General features: G+C 39.3%; 1 protein-coding gene across 1 annotated transcript in view; it reads right to left on the minus strand.

The window, feature by feature from the left end:
• TCEA1 (transcription elongation factor A1) overlaps nucleotides 1–15,306 on the minus strand; it is a 58,025-nt gene that overhangs the window by 34,625 nt on the left and 8,094 nt on the right. Inside the window, exon 2 of the mRNA XM_054497700.2 lies at nucleotides 9,142–9,204. Coding sequence (XP_054353675.1) covers nucleotides 9,142–9,204 — 63 coding nt within the window. The remainder of the gene's footprint in view (nucleotides 1–9,141; nucleotides 9,205–15,306) is intronic.

A 15,306-nucleotide genomic window follows, 5' to 3' on the forward strand; every position in this document is an offset into this window, starting at 1 on the left:
ACAGGTACTTGAGGTTTCCTTCTAAATTATTCAGTCCTCTCAACAAAGAGACAGATTCAGGATCTAAGTTTTATTCAAGAATTTAGAATATGTGGTTGGCTAGAGTGTCCTACATCTCTTAGAAAGCTGAGCAAAGCAGACAAGATTGAACAGCAGAAAGATAAAGGGACTCCACAATTTTAAAGCCCCAAACAATTTGGGGTTTACAAGGCTAGTTTACTAGGAAAAAAACTCTACTTTTTGAATGTGTGGAGGAAATAACTTATTAGTGTGGTTCTGAAGCTTAGAACTGACACAAACGTGCAAAAAAATAAAATGACACTTTACTAGGGGCTTGCAGGAAAGCAAAGGTATAAGATGATGAATTGTGTACTGCTGGGTGACTGCTTTTTAATTATCAGAGGATGTTTTGATTACTAAAAAGTCAATGATTATCCCGCTTAGCCCCAAACAAAACCTATACTGAGAATACAGTTACATTGTAATAAACACGCTTATCTATGGAAGAGATTGTCAAGCCAAAATAATAAGAAATGAGGGGCACGGTGGCTCATGCCTGTAATCCCAGCACTTTGGGAGGCTGAGGCAGGCGGCTCACGAGGTCAGGAGTTCGAGACCAGCCTGGCCAATATAGTAAAACTTTGTCTCTACTAAAAAAAAACCAACAAAAAACCAACAAAAAACAAATTAGCTGGGCATGGTGGCAAGCGCCTGTAGTCCCAGCTACTTGGGAGGCTGAGACAGAAGAATCACTTGAATCCAGAAGGCAGAAGTTGCAGTGAGCCAAGATCACACCACTGCGCTCCAGCTTCCAGCCTGGGCGACAGAGCAAGACTCTATCTCCAAAAAGAAAAAAAAAGAGCGGGTACGGTGGCTCATGCCTGTAATCCCAGCACTCTGGGAGGCCGAGGTGGGTGGATCACGAGGTCGGGAGATCAAGACCATCCTGGCTAACATGGTGAAACCCCATCTTTAAAAAATACAAAATATTAGCTGGGAGTGGTGGCACACACCTGTAGTCCCAGCTACTTGGGAGGCTGAGGCAGGAGAATTGCTTGAACCCGAGAGGTTGAGGTTGCAGTGAGCCGAGATTGCACCACTGCACTCCAGCCTGGGTAACAGAACGAGACTCCATCTCAAAAAAAAAAAAAGAAAGAAAAAGAAGAAATGAGGCTGCTGAGGTAGAATAAAAAACAAAAATTTGAAATAAGTTCTTCTTTTTTCCTTTGGGGGTACCATGGAAAAAATGAAAAAAAAAAAGTAGATGAAAAGATTATGAAGCTACTTACTTGGATAAGCAAGTCTGAAGTTGCCTCTAAGAATTCCCTAGAGATTTTTCCTAAAATTGGTATGCTAAGACTTACAAGATGTAATAGATAGGTCATACAAAAGTATTCTGTGCTCAAGTGACCTTAGGAATTGTGGGATTGTAACTGTTTTCTTGACTGCAGGACTAACGAAATCTTTCAGGACAAACTAGACATTGTGAAACTCTAGCAGATAAAATATGTGCCTTTGCCCATGATTTCTACAGAACATCAGGTATTCAGAAAGACATTACCTTGGAAAGGTGGAGAGTGCATTAAGCAGCCTTAGGGGTCAGCTGCACACTGATGGTAAAGCAGAAAGGAATGAGTACTGAGATCAAGAGACACTGTTAACATCACAGGAAACAAGCAGATTTGATGTGCTCCAGAAGAAAAGTCTCCTTTGCGATCACTCATGAGTTTTTGCCAAGATGATCTGAAGGTAGCCACTAAATCTTAAGGTAAAAAACATATAGCTACTGTACAGCTACTATAAAACACATATGTAAAACATACATTTAAAACACACATATATAAAAGACAACATAAAAGAAACACACAGCTACTATAAAACATTTCTGAAAGAAATTAAAGATGACCTAAACAAAATTTTAAAATCTCATGTTGATAGACTGGAAGACTTAAATGTTAAGACTGCAATACTAATCAAGTCGAACTACTGACTCAATGCAATGCCTATCAGAATCCCATCTGCCTTTAGTGTAGAAAGTGACAAGCTTACCCTAAAGTCCATACAGAAATGCAAAGGACCCAAAACAGCCAAAACGATCTTGAAAAAGAAGAACAAAGTTGGAGCACTCACAATTCCCTATAGTAACCAAGATAGCATGGTACTGGCAAAAGGATGGACGTGCTGATTAATGGGATAAATTTAAGACTCCAGAAATAAACTCCTACCTTTTTCATCAACTGATTTTAGATAACGATATCAAGACAATTCATTGGAGAAAAGAATATCCTTTTCAACAAATGGTGCTGGAACAACTAGATATCCACATGTAAAAGAATAAAGCTGAACCTCTTCCTTACACCACACATAAAAATTAACTCAATATGAATAGGAGTAAAGCTTCATGACCTTGGATTAGGGAATGGTTTCTTGGATATGACACCTAAGGCACAAGCAATCAAAGAAAAAATAGAATATATCAAAATTTAAAACTTTTGTGCTTCAACGGACAGCACTGAGAAAGTAAAAAGATAATTCACAGAAAAAGAGACAATATTTGCAAACTCTATGTCTGATAAGGGACTTGTATCTGGAATATATAAAGAACTATTACAACTCAATTAAAAAAAAAGACAATCCAATTTAAAAACGGGCAAAGGATCTGGATAGACATTTCTCCAAATAAGATATAAAAATAACCAACAAGCACATGAAAAGATATTCAGCATCCTTAGACATTATGGAAATAAAAATTAAAGCTACAATGAAATACCACTACACCCACTACAATAGCTATAATCAAAGACAAACAGCAACAAGTGTTTGCAAGGATGCAGAGAAACTGGACCCCTCGTTTACTGCTACTAAGGATATAAAATGGTACCGTGGCTGGAGAAAAGAGTCTGGCAGGTCCTCAAAATGTTAAACACACAGTTACCACAAAAACCAGCAATACCATTCCCAGGTATCTACACAAGAACAACAAAAACATATGCTCACACAAACTTGTACATAAACACGCATAGCAGTGTGATACATAACAGCCAAAAAAGTCTAAACGCATCAACTGACAAATGGATAAAAACATGTGAAATATCCATGCAACTGAATATTATTCAGCCATAAAAAGGCCTGAAAATTCTGACATAAACTGCAACATGGATGAATTCTAAAAACATTAAGCTAAGTGACAGAAGCCAGACATCAAAGGTCACATACTGTATGATTCCATTTATATGAAAACTCCAGAACAGGCAAATCTAGAGAGACAGAAAGATTAGTGGTTGCCTAGGCTGGAAGGAGGAAGACCAGGTGGGGGGAACGGAGAATGACTTTTTGGGGTGATGAAAATGTTCCAAAGTTAATTGTGGTGATAGTACCAGAATATACTAAAAAACAATGAATCACACACTTTAAATTAATGAATTTTATGGTATGTGAATTATATCTCAATAATACTGTTTAAAAAAAAAAAGAAACATACAGCTATGTTTACTATCCTTTTAATAAGTTCCAAGACAGCAGGGACCTTGTCTTGTCTGTCACTATATTCAGCACGTGCAATAATATCTAGCACACAGCAGACACTTAATCATGATTGAATAAATTAATCTACTATATATAAAAACTTACAAAACTAGCCGAATCTATTACTAGCCCAAATATTTGTCTTCCTGTTTACTTCCCCACCTTCAACCCATACCCACCTTCTATTCTCTCACTCTGCTCAAAGTTTCCTGCACTCCTAACTGTAAACTCCCATGGACTCTTCAGATCTCATTTGATTTAATCAGTCTGTTATATCCCAACTCTGTTTTCCCTTTTTCCTAGGGGATCTAACCCACCTCTATGCTATTACTTCCCAAATATTTCCGAAACCTGTCCTTTCTCTTATATTCTAGAGCTGTTTACATATATGGCTATTTAAAATTTGTTAAAATTAAATGAAATTCAGAATTCCGTTCCTTAGCCATATTTCAAGTGCTCAATAGCCTTATGTAGTTAAGCACTACCATATCAGTCAACACTCACATCAGAAACATTTCCATCACTGCAAAGTCATACTTGACAGCACTGCTAGGGAGGACATACTCAACTACCTACCAGATACCTGCATATACTTGTTTCATAGGCATCTCAAAATCCAGTGTATCCAAATTATCCATTATCTCTTCACCCCTCCATTTTTATTTTCTTCTCATCCCAAGCTCACCTTCATACCACCTTTCTTGAATATTCTTATATTGCTAAATGGCACCATCTACCCAGTCGCCATGGCAAAAATCTCAGTCATCCTAAATTCCTCCACTCCTTCACCTCCATTCAAACTACCAATCCTTATAGGCTGTCTTTCATTAACAAATTCCCCTTCTCTCCATTTATATTGCTATTATCTTAGTTTAAGCCCTCATCACTCCTCACCTGAATAACTTCATTAGTCAACAGGCCTTTCAGGCTCCAGCTTCCCATTTCCTCCAATGTGCAAATCTGGTCACATACTCCCCTGCCTAACACCTTTCAGTAGTAATGCTCTCAGCATCACATATGAAGCCCTGCATGCCATACCACCTATGTCTTTAAAATCCTGTATGCAACTAGCTCTTCCCATGTCTTTAACCCCGTATGCAACTAGCTCTCCTTTATTTTCACTTCTAAATGCCACATTGCTTCCACATAACTGTTTTCTCCGCTGAAATATCTTTCCCCGTCTATCTGCTGAGGGAGAACCTAGTCATCTTTCGAGACGTGGTTTCAGCTTTATCACCTACATAACGGCATTCTGCACCTCCCAGATTATGTACTTAGATTGACAAGTAAACTTATTTGTGCTTCTTCCTACCCTCCCTCTTTCCCCCAGATGAACACTGTATGGACTTTTCTTTGGGTACCTACATCTTTGTTTATATGTCAGTTTTCCTCTACTAGAATTTAAGCTCAATGAGGAGGGAAAGGCCTTATCTTATTCATCTTTATAAACCCAGCACAATTCTTAATCACAGTAAAAACTCTTAGCCGGGTGTGGTGGCACACGCCTGTAATCCCAGCTACTCAGGAGGCTGAGGCAGGAGAATCGCTTGAACCCGGGAGGCGGAGGTTGCGGTGAGCCGAGATCGTGCCATTGCACTCCAGCCTGGGCAAAAAGAGTGAAACTCCATCACAAAGAAAAAAAAAAAACCTCAAATATTTGTTATATAAATACACAGGCTTTCCAAAGAAGGAAGCACAGGAAAAAATTTGAGATGGTCATAAATATTAACCCTATCCAACCTCCATACTCTCTATAACTCTACATGTGCCTGTTAAATAAATATTGGGATTACTATGTTGTTTTCCCCACATAGGTCTGTCGGGATAAAGTTATGCCTTGGTAAGGAACTATCTCAAAGGAAAGTTTATTCTTAGAGTTGACTCGCAAGAGAAGTTATTGATCATTAGACAGAAACCTGAATTCAGAAGGTAGGACTTCATGACTTACTTCCTTTCTCTTCCTTCCTCTTTCTGGGGTCTAGAGAGAGAGGAGTTCTTTTTTTTTTTTTTTTTTTTGATACAGAGTCTTGCTCTGTTGCCCAGGCTGGAGTGCAGTGGCGCAATCTCGACTCACTGCAACCTCTGCCTCCTGGGTTCAAGCGATTCTGCTGCCTCAGCCTCCCGAGTAGCTGGGATTATTACAGGCACATGCCACCATGCCTGGCTAATTTTTTTGTATTTTTAGTAGAGACGGGGTTTCACCATGTTGGCAGGCTGGTCTCAAACTCCTGAGCTCAAGTGATCCACCCACCTCCGGCTTCCAAAGTGCTGGAATTACAGGCATGAGCCACCTGGCCAGCCTACAGGAGGAGTTCTTAACCCTTTTTTTGCACCATGGATCCTTCTGGAAGTCTGGTGAAGCTTATGGACCCCTTCTTAGAATCCGTTAAAAATGGATTAAAATACATAGGATTACAAAGCAAACCAATTATATAATATAAAATTACAAAATATTTTTAAATGTAAGATAATAATGTACATGCTCCCTAACTTGTGTGTGTGTGTTTGTGTGTTTTTTTTTTATCAAGACAGAGTCTTGCTATGTTGCCCAGGCTGGTCTTGAACTGCTGGGCTCAAGCAATCCTCCAGCCTCCATCTCCCAAGGTGTTGGGATTACAGGCATGAGCCACTGTGCCAAGCCCTTCCTTATTAAAACATTAAGTAAGACCTAGCATAAGGTATAACAGCAACAATAATGAGCAATTTCAATACTTTTACAATATAAGTAAACTGAAGTTAAAACATTTGTGAATTATTTTAGTTTTAGTCATAAATACTGGTAATACAACTGTGGTTTAGTGTTTTCACAACTGAAAGAAATGTTCAATTTCAGTTAGCCATTAATGAAAATAAATGTGACTTTTTTTCTCAATCATGTTCACACACCCTCGCCACCTTTCCCTAAATTCTGAATTAATATAAATATCAAAGAAAGCACTTGTGGATAATAAAAAACGTCAATCAGAAAATAACGATATTCATGTTATTGGCTATATTGTTTCCTTTTTAACACTCTGACTTTTGTCAAAGTTTTATTTTTATATTTCATTATTGATGGAACATTAAAATACACTCACGCCTGTAATCCCAGCACTTCGGGAGGCCAAGGCTGGCGGATCACCCGAGGTCAGGAGTTTGAGACCAGCCTGGCCAACATGGTGAAACCCTGGCCAACATGGTGAAACCCCGTCTCTACTAAAACTACAAAAATTAGCCAGGCATGGTGGCAGGCGCCTGTAATCTCAGCTACTGGGGAGGCTAAGGCAAGAGAATCGCTTGAATCCAGAAGGCTGAGGTCGCAGGTCGTACCACTGCACTCCATCCTGGGCCACAGAGTGAAACTGTGTCTCAAAAAAAAAAGAAAAAAAAAAGCTTCTGCACAACAAAGGAAACAACAGGGTAAAGAGACAATCTGCTGAACAGGAGAAAATATTTGCAAACTATTCATGTGAAAAGGGACTCATATCAACAATACACAAGGAAGTCAAACAATTCAACAACAACAACAACCAGAAAACAAATAATCTCATTAAAAAGTGGGCAAAATGCTGGCTGCAGTGGCTCATGCCTGCAATCCCAGCACTTTGGGAGACCAAGGCTGGAGTTCAAGACCAGCCTGGACAACAAAGGGAGAACTCCGTCTCTAAAAAAAAAATTCTTTTTAATTAGCCAAGCATGGTAGCATGCTCCTGTAGTCCCCAGTTACTTGGGGGTAAGGGATGGGAGGGGCTGAGGTGGGAGGATCACTTGAGCCCAGGAGGTGGAGGCTGCAGTCAGCCAATGATCATGCCATTGCACTCCAACCTGGGCAACAGAGACATTATCTTAAAAAAAAAAAAAAAAAAAAAAAAAAAAAAACAGTGGGCAAAGAACATGAATAGATATTTCTCAAAACAAGACATACGAGTGGCCAACAGGTATAAGAAAAAATGTTCAACATCACTAATCATTGGAGAAATGCAAATCAAAACCACCATGAGATACCATCTTCCTCCAGTCAGAATGGCTATTATTTTATTTTTTTAATTTATTTTTTATTTATTTTTTTTGAGACAGAGTCTCACTTTGTGGCTTGGGCTGAAGTGCAGTGGTGCAATCTCAGCTCACTGTAACCTCCACTTCCTGGGTTCAATTGATTCTCACGCCTCGGCCTCCTGAGTAGCTGGGACTACAGGTATGCACCACCACACCTGGCTAATTTTTGTATTTTTAGTAGTGACGGTGTTTTACCATGTTGGCCAGGCTGGTCTTGAACTCCTGGCCTCAGGTGATCCACCCACCTCAGCCTCCCAAAGTGCTGGGATTACAGGCATGAGCGCCTGGCCCAGAACAGCTATTATAAAAAAGATAAAAAAAATAACAGATGATGGTGAAGGTGCAGAAAAAAGGGAACTCATACACTGTTAATGGGAATGAAAATTAGCACAGCCACTATATAAAACAGTATGCAGATTTCTCAAGAACTAAAAATTGAAGCACCATATGATCCAGCAATCCCACTACCAAATATTTATCCAAAGGAAATCAGTTTAACAAAGGGGTATCTGCACCCCTCATGTTTACTGCAGCACTATTCACAATAGCCAAGATATGGGCTCAACCTAAGTGCCCATCAATGAATAACTGGATAAAGAAAATGTAATGTATATATACAATGAAATACCATCAGTTATAAAAAAGAATGAAATCATGTATTTGCAAAAACATGGATGGAACTGAAGTTATGTTAACTGAAATAAGCTAGGCAGAGAAAGACAAATATCACATGTTCTCACTCCTATGTGAGAGCTAAAACAGTGAGCCTCACAAAGATAGAAAGCAGAGTGATGGATACCAGAGACTGGGAAGGGTGCGTAAGTGAGGCAAGGGAATGAAGACAGGTTTGTTCATGGGTACAAACATATAGTCAGATAGAAGGAATAAGTTCTAAGGTTCCACAGCAGACTAGGGTCACTACAGTTAACAAAGCATTATATATTTCAAAATAGCTAGAAGAGAGGGCTTGAAATGCTCCCAACACAGAGAAATGATAAATACTGAAGGTGAGGGATACCCTAAATAACCTGACTTCATCATTATACATTCTATGCATGTAACCAAATATTACATATACCCCCATAAACATCTATAAATATTATCAATAAAGAATAAGACTTCAGTAATGAATCTGTGTAATGTCTACTAGACATCAACTGTGTACATGCTTGACTGGTGCTAAAAAAAAAAAAAAAAACAAAAACGGAGAGGAGTGACACCTTGCCATCCTCACCGTGAAGCTAGCTTCATGCTGGCAGCAGCTATCAATAATAGATCAAGAAAGGGAAATCTTAGGAGACCAAATCAGGGCCAAAAATCCAACTTCCTCTCACAGTGAGATTTCACTGCTACTGCCAACTTTAGAGATTCAGGTTTTATTCTTCCTAAGAAAGGCGACATTGCTTTATAACGGCAATTTAGTAGATTATTGATTTATATTGCCACCTGTAAAAAAAAATAGCAGTTAGTAATGGTTTACACCATTATCAAGACAGTAAAAAAACATATTGGGACTGAAGATGTTTCAGTATTTTATGATGACTACCTATTAAAAAAACTTTGATGCATAAAAGCACATACCTGCAGTAATTCCAGGGTCATAGGAATATTCTTAAGCTCCTTTAGCAAATCCAATGCTCCAGCCTATAAAATAAAATAATTTCATATTGAATTCCCAAGATGGTAAAACAGGGACTAGCCAGAAACAAGGTTCATGGGAGAATCACAGAAAACACCTAAAGAGGAATAAAATCAGATAAGGAGCAACAGCACCACCTATAGCTTATAGCCAAATATTCCAATTTGATATTAATTTAATCTATCATATTTCATCTAATCGAATATATTCACATTCTATTTCATTTAGTCTAATGTTTACTTAATGTACTATATCTGGATAAATCATTTCTTTGTATACCATCAATAAAGAAAAAACGATTAAGCTATGATACAGTGTTTTATTATAACTTTTTTTTTTTTTTGAGACAGAGTCTTACTCTGTCGCCCAGGTTGCATGCAGTGCAGTGGTGTGATCTCGGCTCACTGCAACCTCTGCCTCCCCTCCTGGGTTCAAGCGATTCTCCCGCCTCAGCCTCCCGAGTAGGTGAGATTACAGGCACACGCCACCACGCTGGGCTAATTTTTGTATTTTTAGTACAGATGGGGGCCAAGCTGGTCTCAAACTTCTGATCTCAGGTGATCCGCCTGCCTTGGCCTCCCAAAGTGCTGGGATTACAGGCGTGAGCCACCATGCCTGGCATTATAACTTCTTTCTACTTTTGCTTATTGAAAGAATTATTTTAGAGTTGAAATTTTTACCACGTCACCTTTTACATATGTAAAAACATACATATAAGTAAAACAAAATTGGCTGTTACTAAAAGTACTTCACGTTCAGAACTTTTTGACTCAGATTCAACAGTATCTGTTTTTACCCCACAAAGAGCTGTTTAAGAACACAAGTGACAAAGCATTTCATAGAAGAATCCACAAAAAAGCTAATGCTGTGAGCTCTCGGGCTGGCTTTGTAGCAGTGTGCACAGCTGCTTTTCACCTCCAATGCTCTTCACAGTCATCTGGTTCCTCAGGATTCAAAGAGTACTCCACTAACCTCTCTCAGATTTCCTTCCAAGCCAATGACACTCACTTCACAAGTTTTGATGCTAGGTTTAGCATTCTGCCTGTGAAAGAACGTTTCAATGGCCATCTGGCCAATGATATGTGTACCTATCCTGGTTTCTAAAATGTTTAAGTATGAAAATAGGCACTCTACAAATCAATGAAATACAGGATATCCCCCCAAAAAAACAGAAAGAACCATAGCATGTCCCTCATTCAACACGCCAAAGGAAAAAGCGAGCAAAGACTCTCATAGTATCACTTTATTTCTTAGATACAAAATCAAGTAAAGGCTTCTAGTCATGTAATTTTTCATTTAAAGGTGACAGACATTAGGCTTGGCCTTCCAGAATAAAACCATTAGCTTTTATTCTGGTAACAAAGAGTTACATCATTTCAATTTCACCCAATACCTCATAAATAAAAATTTAATTTCAACAGAAATTATGACACGTTATTATAAATAATGTTTTAATTATTTGCTGTTTAAAGATCTCTCCTGATCTTAAAATTCTATAAATTCTTCCTATTTAGAGTCATCTAGAAACAGTAAAACATTAAAGTTGTTGGAAAAGAAATCTAACACTGACTTAAAACGTATTATTAAACAAGAATTTCTACAGGTATGACATTGTTGTGAGTAAATGAAGTCTTCAACCCCTTATCTGCAAATTCCCAGACCAAAAACCTTTGAAAAGCAAAAGATTTCTAGATTTCTCATAGGTAAACTCATTTGGCAGCTAAACCTAATCGCAACACATGTAAAGCTATTTGTGCTCTATTTATGCCACGTAATGTGAATATTACAACTGACTATAGAAATGTTAAGGCCGGGCTCAGTGGCTCACGCCTGTAATCCCAACACTTTGGGAGGTCGAGGTAGGTGGATCACGAGGTCAGGAGTTCAAGACCAGCCTAACCAAGATAGTGAAACCCCGTCTCTACTAAAAATACAAAAATTTAGCTGGGCGTGGTGGCGGGTGCCTGTAATCCCAGCTACTCAGGAGACTGAGGCAGACAACTGCTTGAACCCAGGAGGTGGAGGTTGCAGTGAGCCGAGATCACGCCACTGCACTCCAGCCTGGGCGACAGAGCGAGACTCCGTCTCAAAAAAACAAAAAACAAAAAAAAAGAAATGTTAATGTCTGGTTGCTGAAGTGCCCAAATCCTGCTGGGGGTATTATGTAATATATGATGTATATACCAAATTATCTTTATAAAATCTGAAAAATCTGGAATTACCAAATATATCAGACCCTAAGGGTTTTGATTAACAAACTGTAGAAGTCTGGGCAACACAGCATGACCCCCTCTCTACAAAAAATAAAAATAAAAAATTAGCTGGCCATAGTGCCTGTAGTCCTAGCTACTCCAGAAACTGAGGCGGGAGGATTGCTTGAGCCCAGAAGCTTGAGATTACATGAGCCATGATGGTGCCACGGCAGTCTAGCCTGTGTGGACAGAGTGAGACTCCATTTCTAAAATAAAAATTAAAAAACAATGACAACAACAACAAAAAAAACAGATTGTGGGCCTGTATTCTCTACCTACCATTGACATTTTTCTTCTACCCACATTTCCAGGATTTCTGATCCACTTCTGACCAAGAATCTCTTAATAAGGGTAAAGAATCACACTTCTAGAAGTCCCTTAAAAACCAGGGTTTCCTAAGTATTAAGTTGATTCTTCCAACATACCAGCAATGAGACATACGGTTTAAATTGTTTTCCAAGTAGAGGCAATAAATTTGCATTAATTTTTTTACTTTCCTTTTCTACTCAGCTCTGTGGTAAGGCCATGGTTGGAAGAAAAAGCTAAAAGTAACACTCATCGAATAAAACTATGACCTTTCTGAAAATTGCACTGTGTTCCAACCAATTCAAATAAATATTTCACTGAAGGGTCTTTAAGAAATAACTATGGGCTGGGCACGGTGGCTCACGCGCGTGGCTCATGCCTGTAATCCCAGCACTTTGGGAGACCGAGGTGGGAGGATCAACCTGAGCTCAGGAGTTCGAGACCAGCCTGGCCAACATGGTGAAACTCCATCTCTACTAAAAATACAAAAATTAGCCAGGCGTGGTGGCGGGCACCTGTAATCTCACAGCTACTCAGGAGGATGAGGCAGGAGACTCACTTGAACCCAGGAGGCGGAGGTTGCAGCAAGCCGAGATCGTGTCACTGCACTCCAGCCTGGATGACAGCGCAAAACTCCATTTCAAAAAAAAAAAAAAAAAAAAAACAACAGACAAACAAAAAAGAAATAACTATGATGATCTGAATGAGTGAAACGCAAAACAGATAATCATACATTAATTCGGTGACAACAAACTTTGAGTGCTGCTACGTGCTTGGCATTGTTAAATACGTCACATAGATTTAATTCCACCTTCACCATAAACCCTATAGAAGCAGGTATTATCTCCATTTTACAGATAAGGAAATATGTCAAGAAACTTGGACAAGGTCCTGTGATTACTAACTAGAAAAGGTAAGATCTACTCCAGTAATGTCCAATGTACCAAGCTCTACTGTACTGGGGATACAGCAGTGAGCAAGACTGAAATCCTTTCTGACATCAGGGAATTTTAAAACAAACAGAAATCTTTAATCATCTATTTCAAACCCTTAATTACACACAAAAAAAGAAACTTAAACCCAGAAAAGGAAAGTGACTTGCCCAAGGTCATACTGATGGGTAGTAAGGTCATTAACTAGTCGCCTGACCCTTATACCGCTGCCCTTTCCCCAGCAGTACACCAGTGGCAGCACTCCTTTGTGAACTCAGATGACTAGTATCACCAAACAAGAAGCTGTATTTTAGCCTTCCCCAAGCATCACCTAGCGCTAAATGTCAAGTCTAGGCCAGGCACAATGGCTCAGCCTGTAATCCCAGCACTCTGGGAGGCCTAAGGCAGGAGGATCACTTGAGCCCAGGAGTTCAAGACCAGCCTGGATAACAGAATGAGATCCTACCTCTATTAAAAAAAAAAAAAAAGAAAAGAATACATGTCCAAGTCTATGAGATTGTAGCTTCTCCTATAGATGATGCAAGAGAAAGAAAGACTCTTTAATTTCCAGAGCCAAATTTAGTTCACACTACTGGCTGAAAGATAAACTACAGCTATCACACTATTTTATTACATTGTTGGTGCTCCTATCTGGTAACAGAAAAAAAGTGATTTTATAAACCATGATACTTGTACTACGTGCTCACTATACTCAAGACCATGTAGGATACAAACATCCCTCTCCTCAAGGAGATGTAAAAAGGAGGGAGTAATAGGGATTTATAGTTAAGAATATGGTGTACATATATGACAGACTTAGATTCAAATCCATGCTCTGACATTTGCTAACTACAAGATCTGGGTAATGTTATTTGTCCTTTTCAAGCTTCAGCTTCTTTATACGTAGGTGAGCATAATACACCAACCTTGAGGAGTAGTTAAAACAGCCAAATGAGGCAACGTTACACAGATAAAGTATCAAAATAGAGGGTCTGACACATAGCATGGTTGATGAGGAGTACAAAAATATACAAATAATTACTTATTTCTACCATAACAATAATCTCCAAGGGCCATAAGCCAGCATTTTCAGTGAGCATATTTAAGCTCAATCAAGCAAAACAGTTATTTCTATAATAATGTCTTCTTCATAGGCATTATTATAAGATTTCAAGGTTAAAGAATTAAGATATTATCTGTTTTGTTTTGTTTTTTTTTTTTTGAGACAGTCTCACTGTGTTGCCCAGGCTGGAGTGCAGTGGCGTGATCTCAGTTCACTGCAACCTCACCTCCTGGGTTCAAGTGATTATCCTGCCTCAGCCTCCCAAGCAGCTGGGACTACAGGCGCCCGCCACCACGCCCAGCTAATTTTTGTATTTTTAGTAGAGATGGGGTTTCACTATGTTAGCCAGGCTGGTCTTGAACTCCTGACCTCGTGATCTGCCCGCCTCAGCCTCCCAAAGTGCTGGGATTACAGGCGTGACCCACCGTGCCTGGCCCATTATCTATTTTCTTAAACAATGAATTACAGATATTTGAGTTGTAGCTCCATAACATCACTATAAAGCTAGGACTTATGATATTACTATGTCATCTCAAATTTGCAGTTAAACTACATCAAAAGCACAAGCAACAAAAGAAAAATATATATAAATTCATCTCCATCAAAATTAGAATATTTTATACTTCAAAGGCCACGACCAAGAGCAGACAGACAACCCACAGAATGGAAGACAGTATCAGCATATCTAACAAGGGTCTAGTATTCAGAATATAAAGAACTCTTACAACTCAATAATAAAAAGACAACCCAATTTAAAAATGGGCTAAGCCAATTTGTACTCCAGCCTGGGCAACATAGCCAGACCCTGACTCTTTTCTAAAAAATGGGCAAAAGATCTGAACAGACATTTATTTCTCCAGAGAAGATATGCAAATGGCCACAATGCAATGAAAAGATGCTCAACATTGTTAATCACAAGGGACATGCAAATCAAACCCACAATGAAATACCACTTTACACCCACTAGGAAGGCTATAATCAAGACAAATGATATTGGTGAAAATGAGGTGAAACTGGAATCCTCACACACTGCTAGTTGGAATGTAAAATGGTGCAGCCACATTGGAAAGGTCTGGCAGTTCCTCAAAAGGTTAAACATAGTTACTATATGACCCAGTAATTACTCTCCGAGGTATACACCCAACAGAAATGAAAACATATGTCGCCGGGCGCGGTGGCTCACGCCTGTAATCCCAGCACTTTAGGAGGCCGAGGCGGGCAGATCACGAAGTTAGGAGATCGAGACCATCCTGGCTAATACAGTGAAACCCAGTCTCTACTAAAAATACAAAAAATTAGCCGGGCGTGGTGCTGGGTGCCTGTAGCCCCAGCTACTCGGGAGGCTAAGGCAGGAGAATGGCAGGAACCCAGGAGGTAGAGCTTACAGTGAGCCAAGATCACGCCACTGCACTCCAGCCTGGGTGACAGAGCAAGACACTTGTACAGGAATGTTTTTAGCAGTATTATTCACAACAGCCAAAAAGCTGAAACAGCCCAAATGTCCACCAAATGATGAATGAATACGCAAATCGTGGCTGGGTGCAGTGGCTCACA

Source organism: Pongo pygmaeus, chromosome 7 (assembly GCF_028885625.2).
Source record: "Pongo pygmaeus isolate AG05252 chromosome 7, NHGRI_mPonPyg2-v2.0_pri, whole genome shotgun sequence".
In the NCBI taxonomy this organism is placed as follows: domain Eukaryota; kingdom Metazoa; phylum Chordata; class Mammalia; order Primates; family Hominidae; genus Pongo; species Pongo pygmaeus.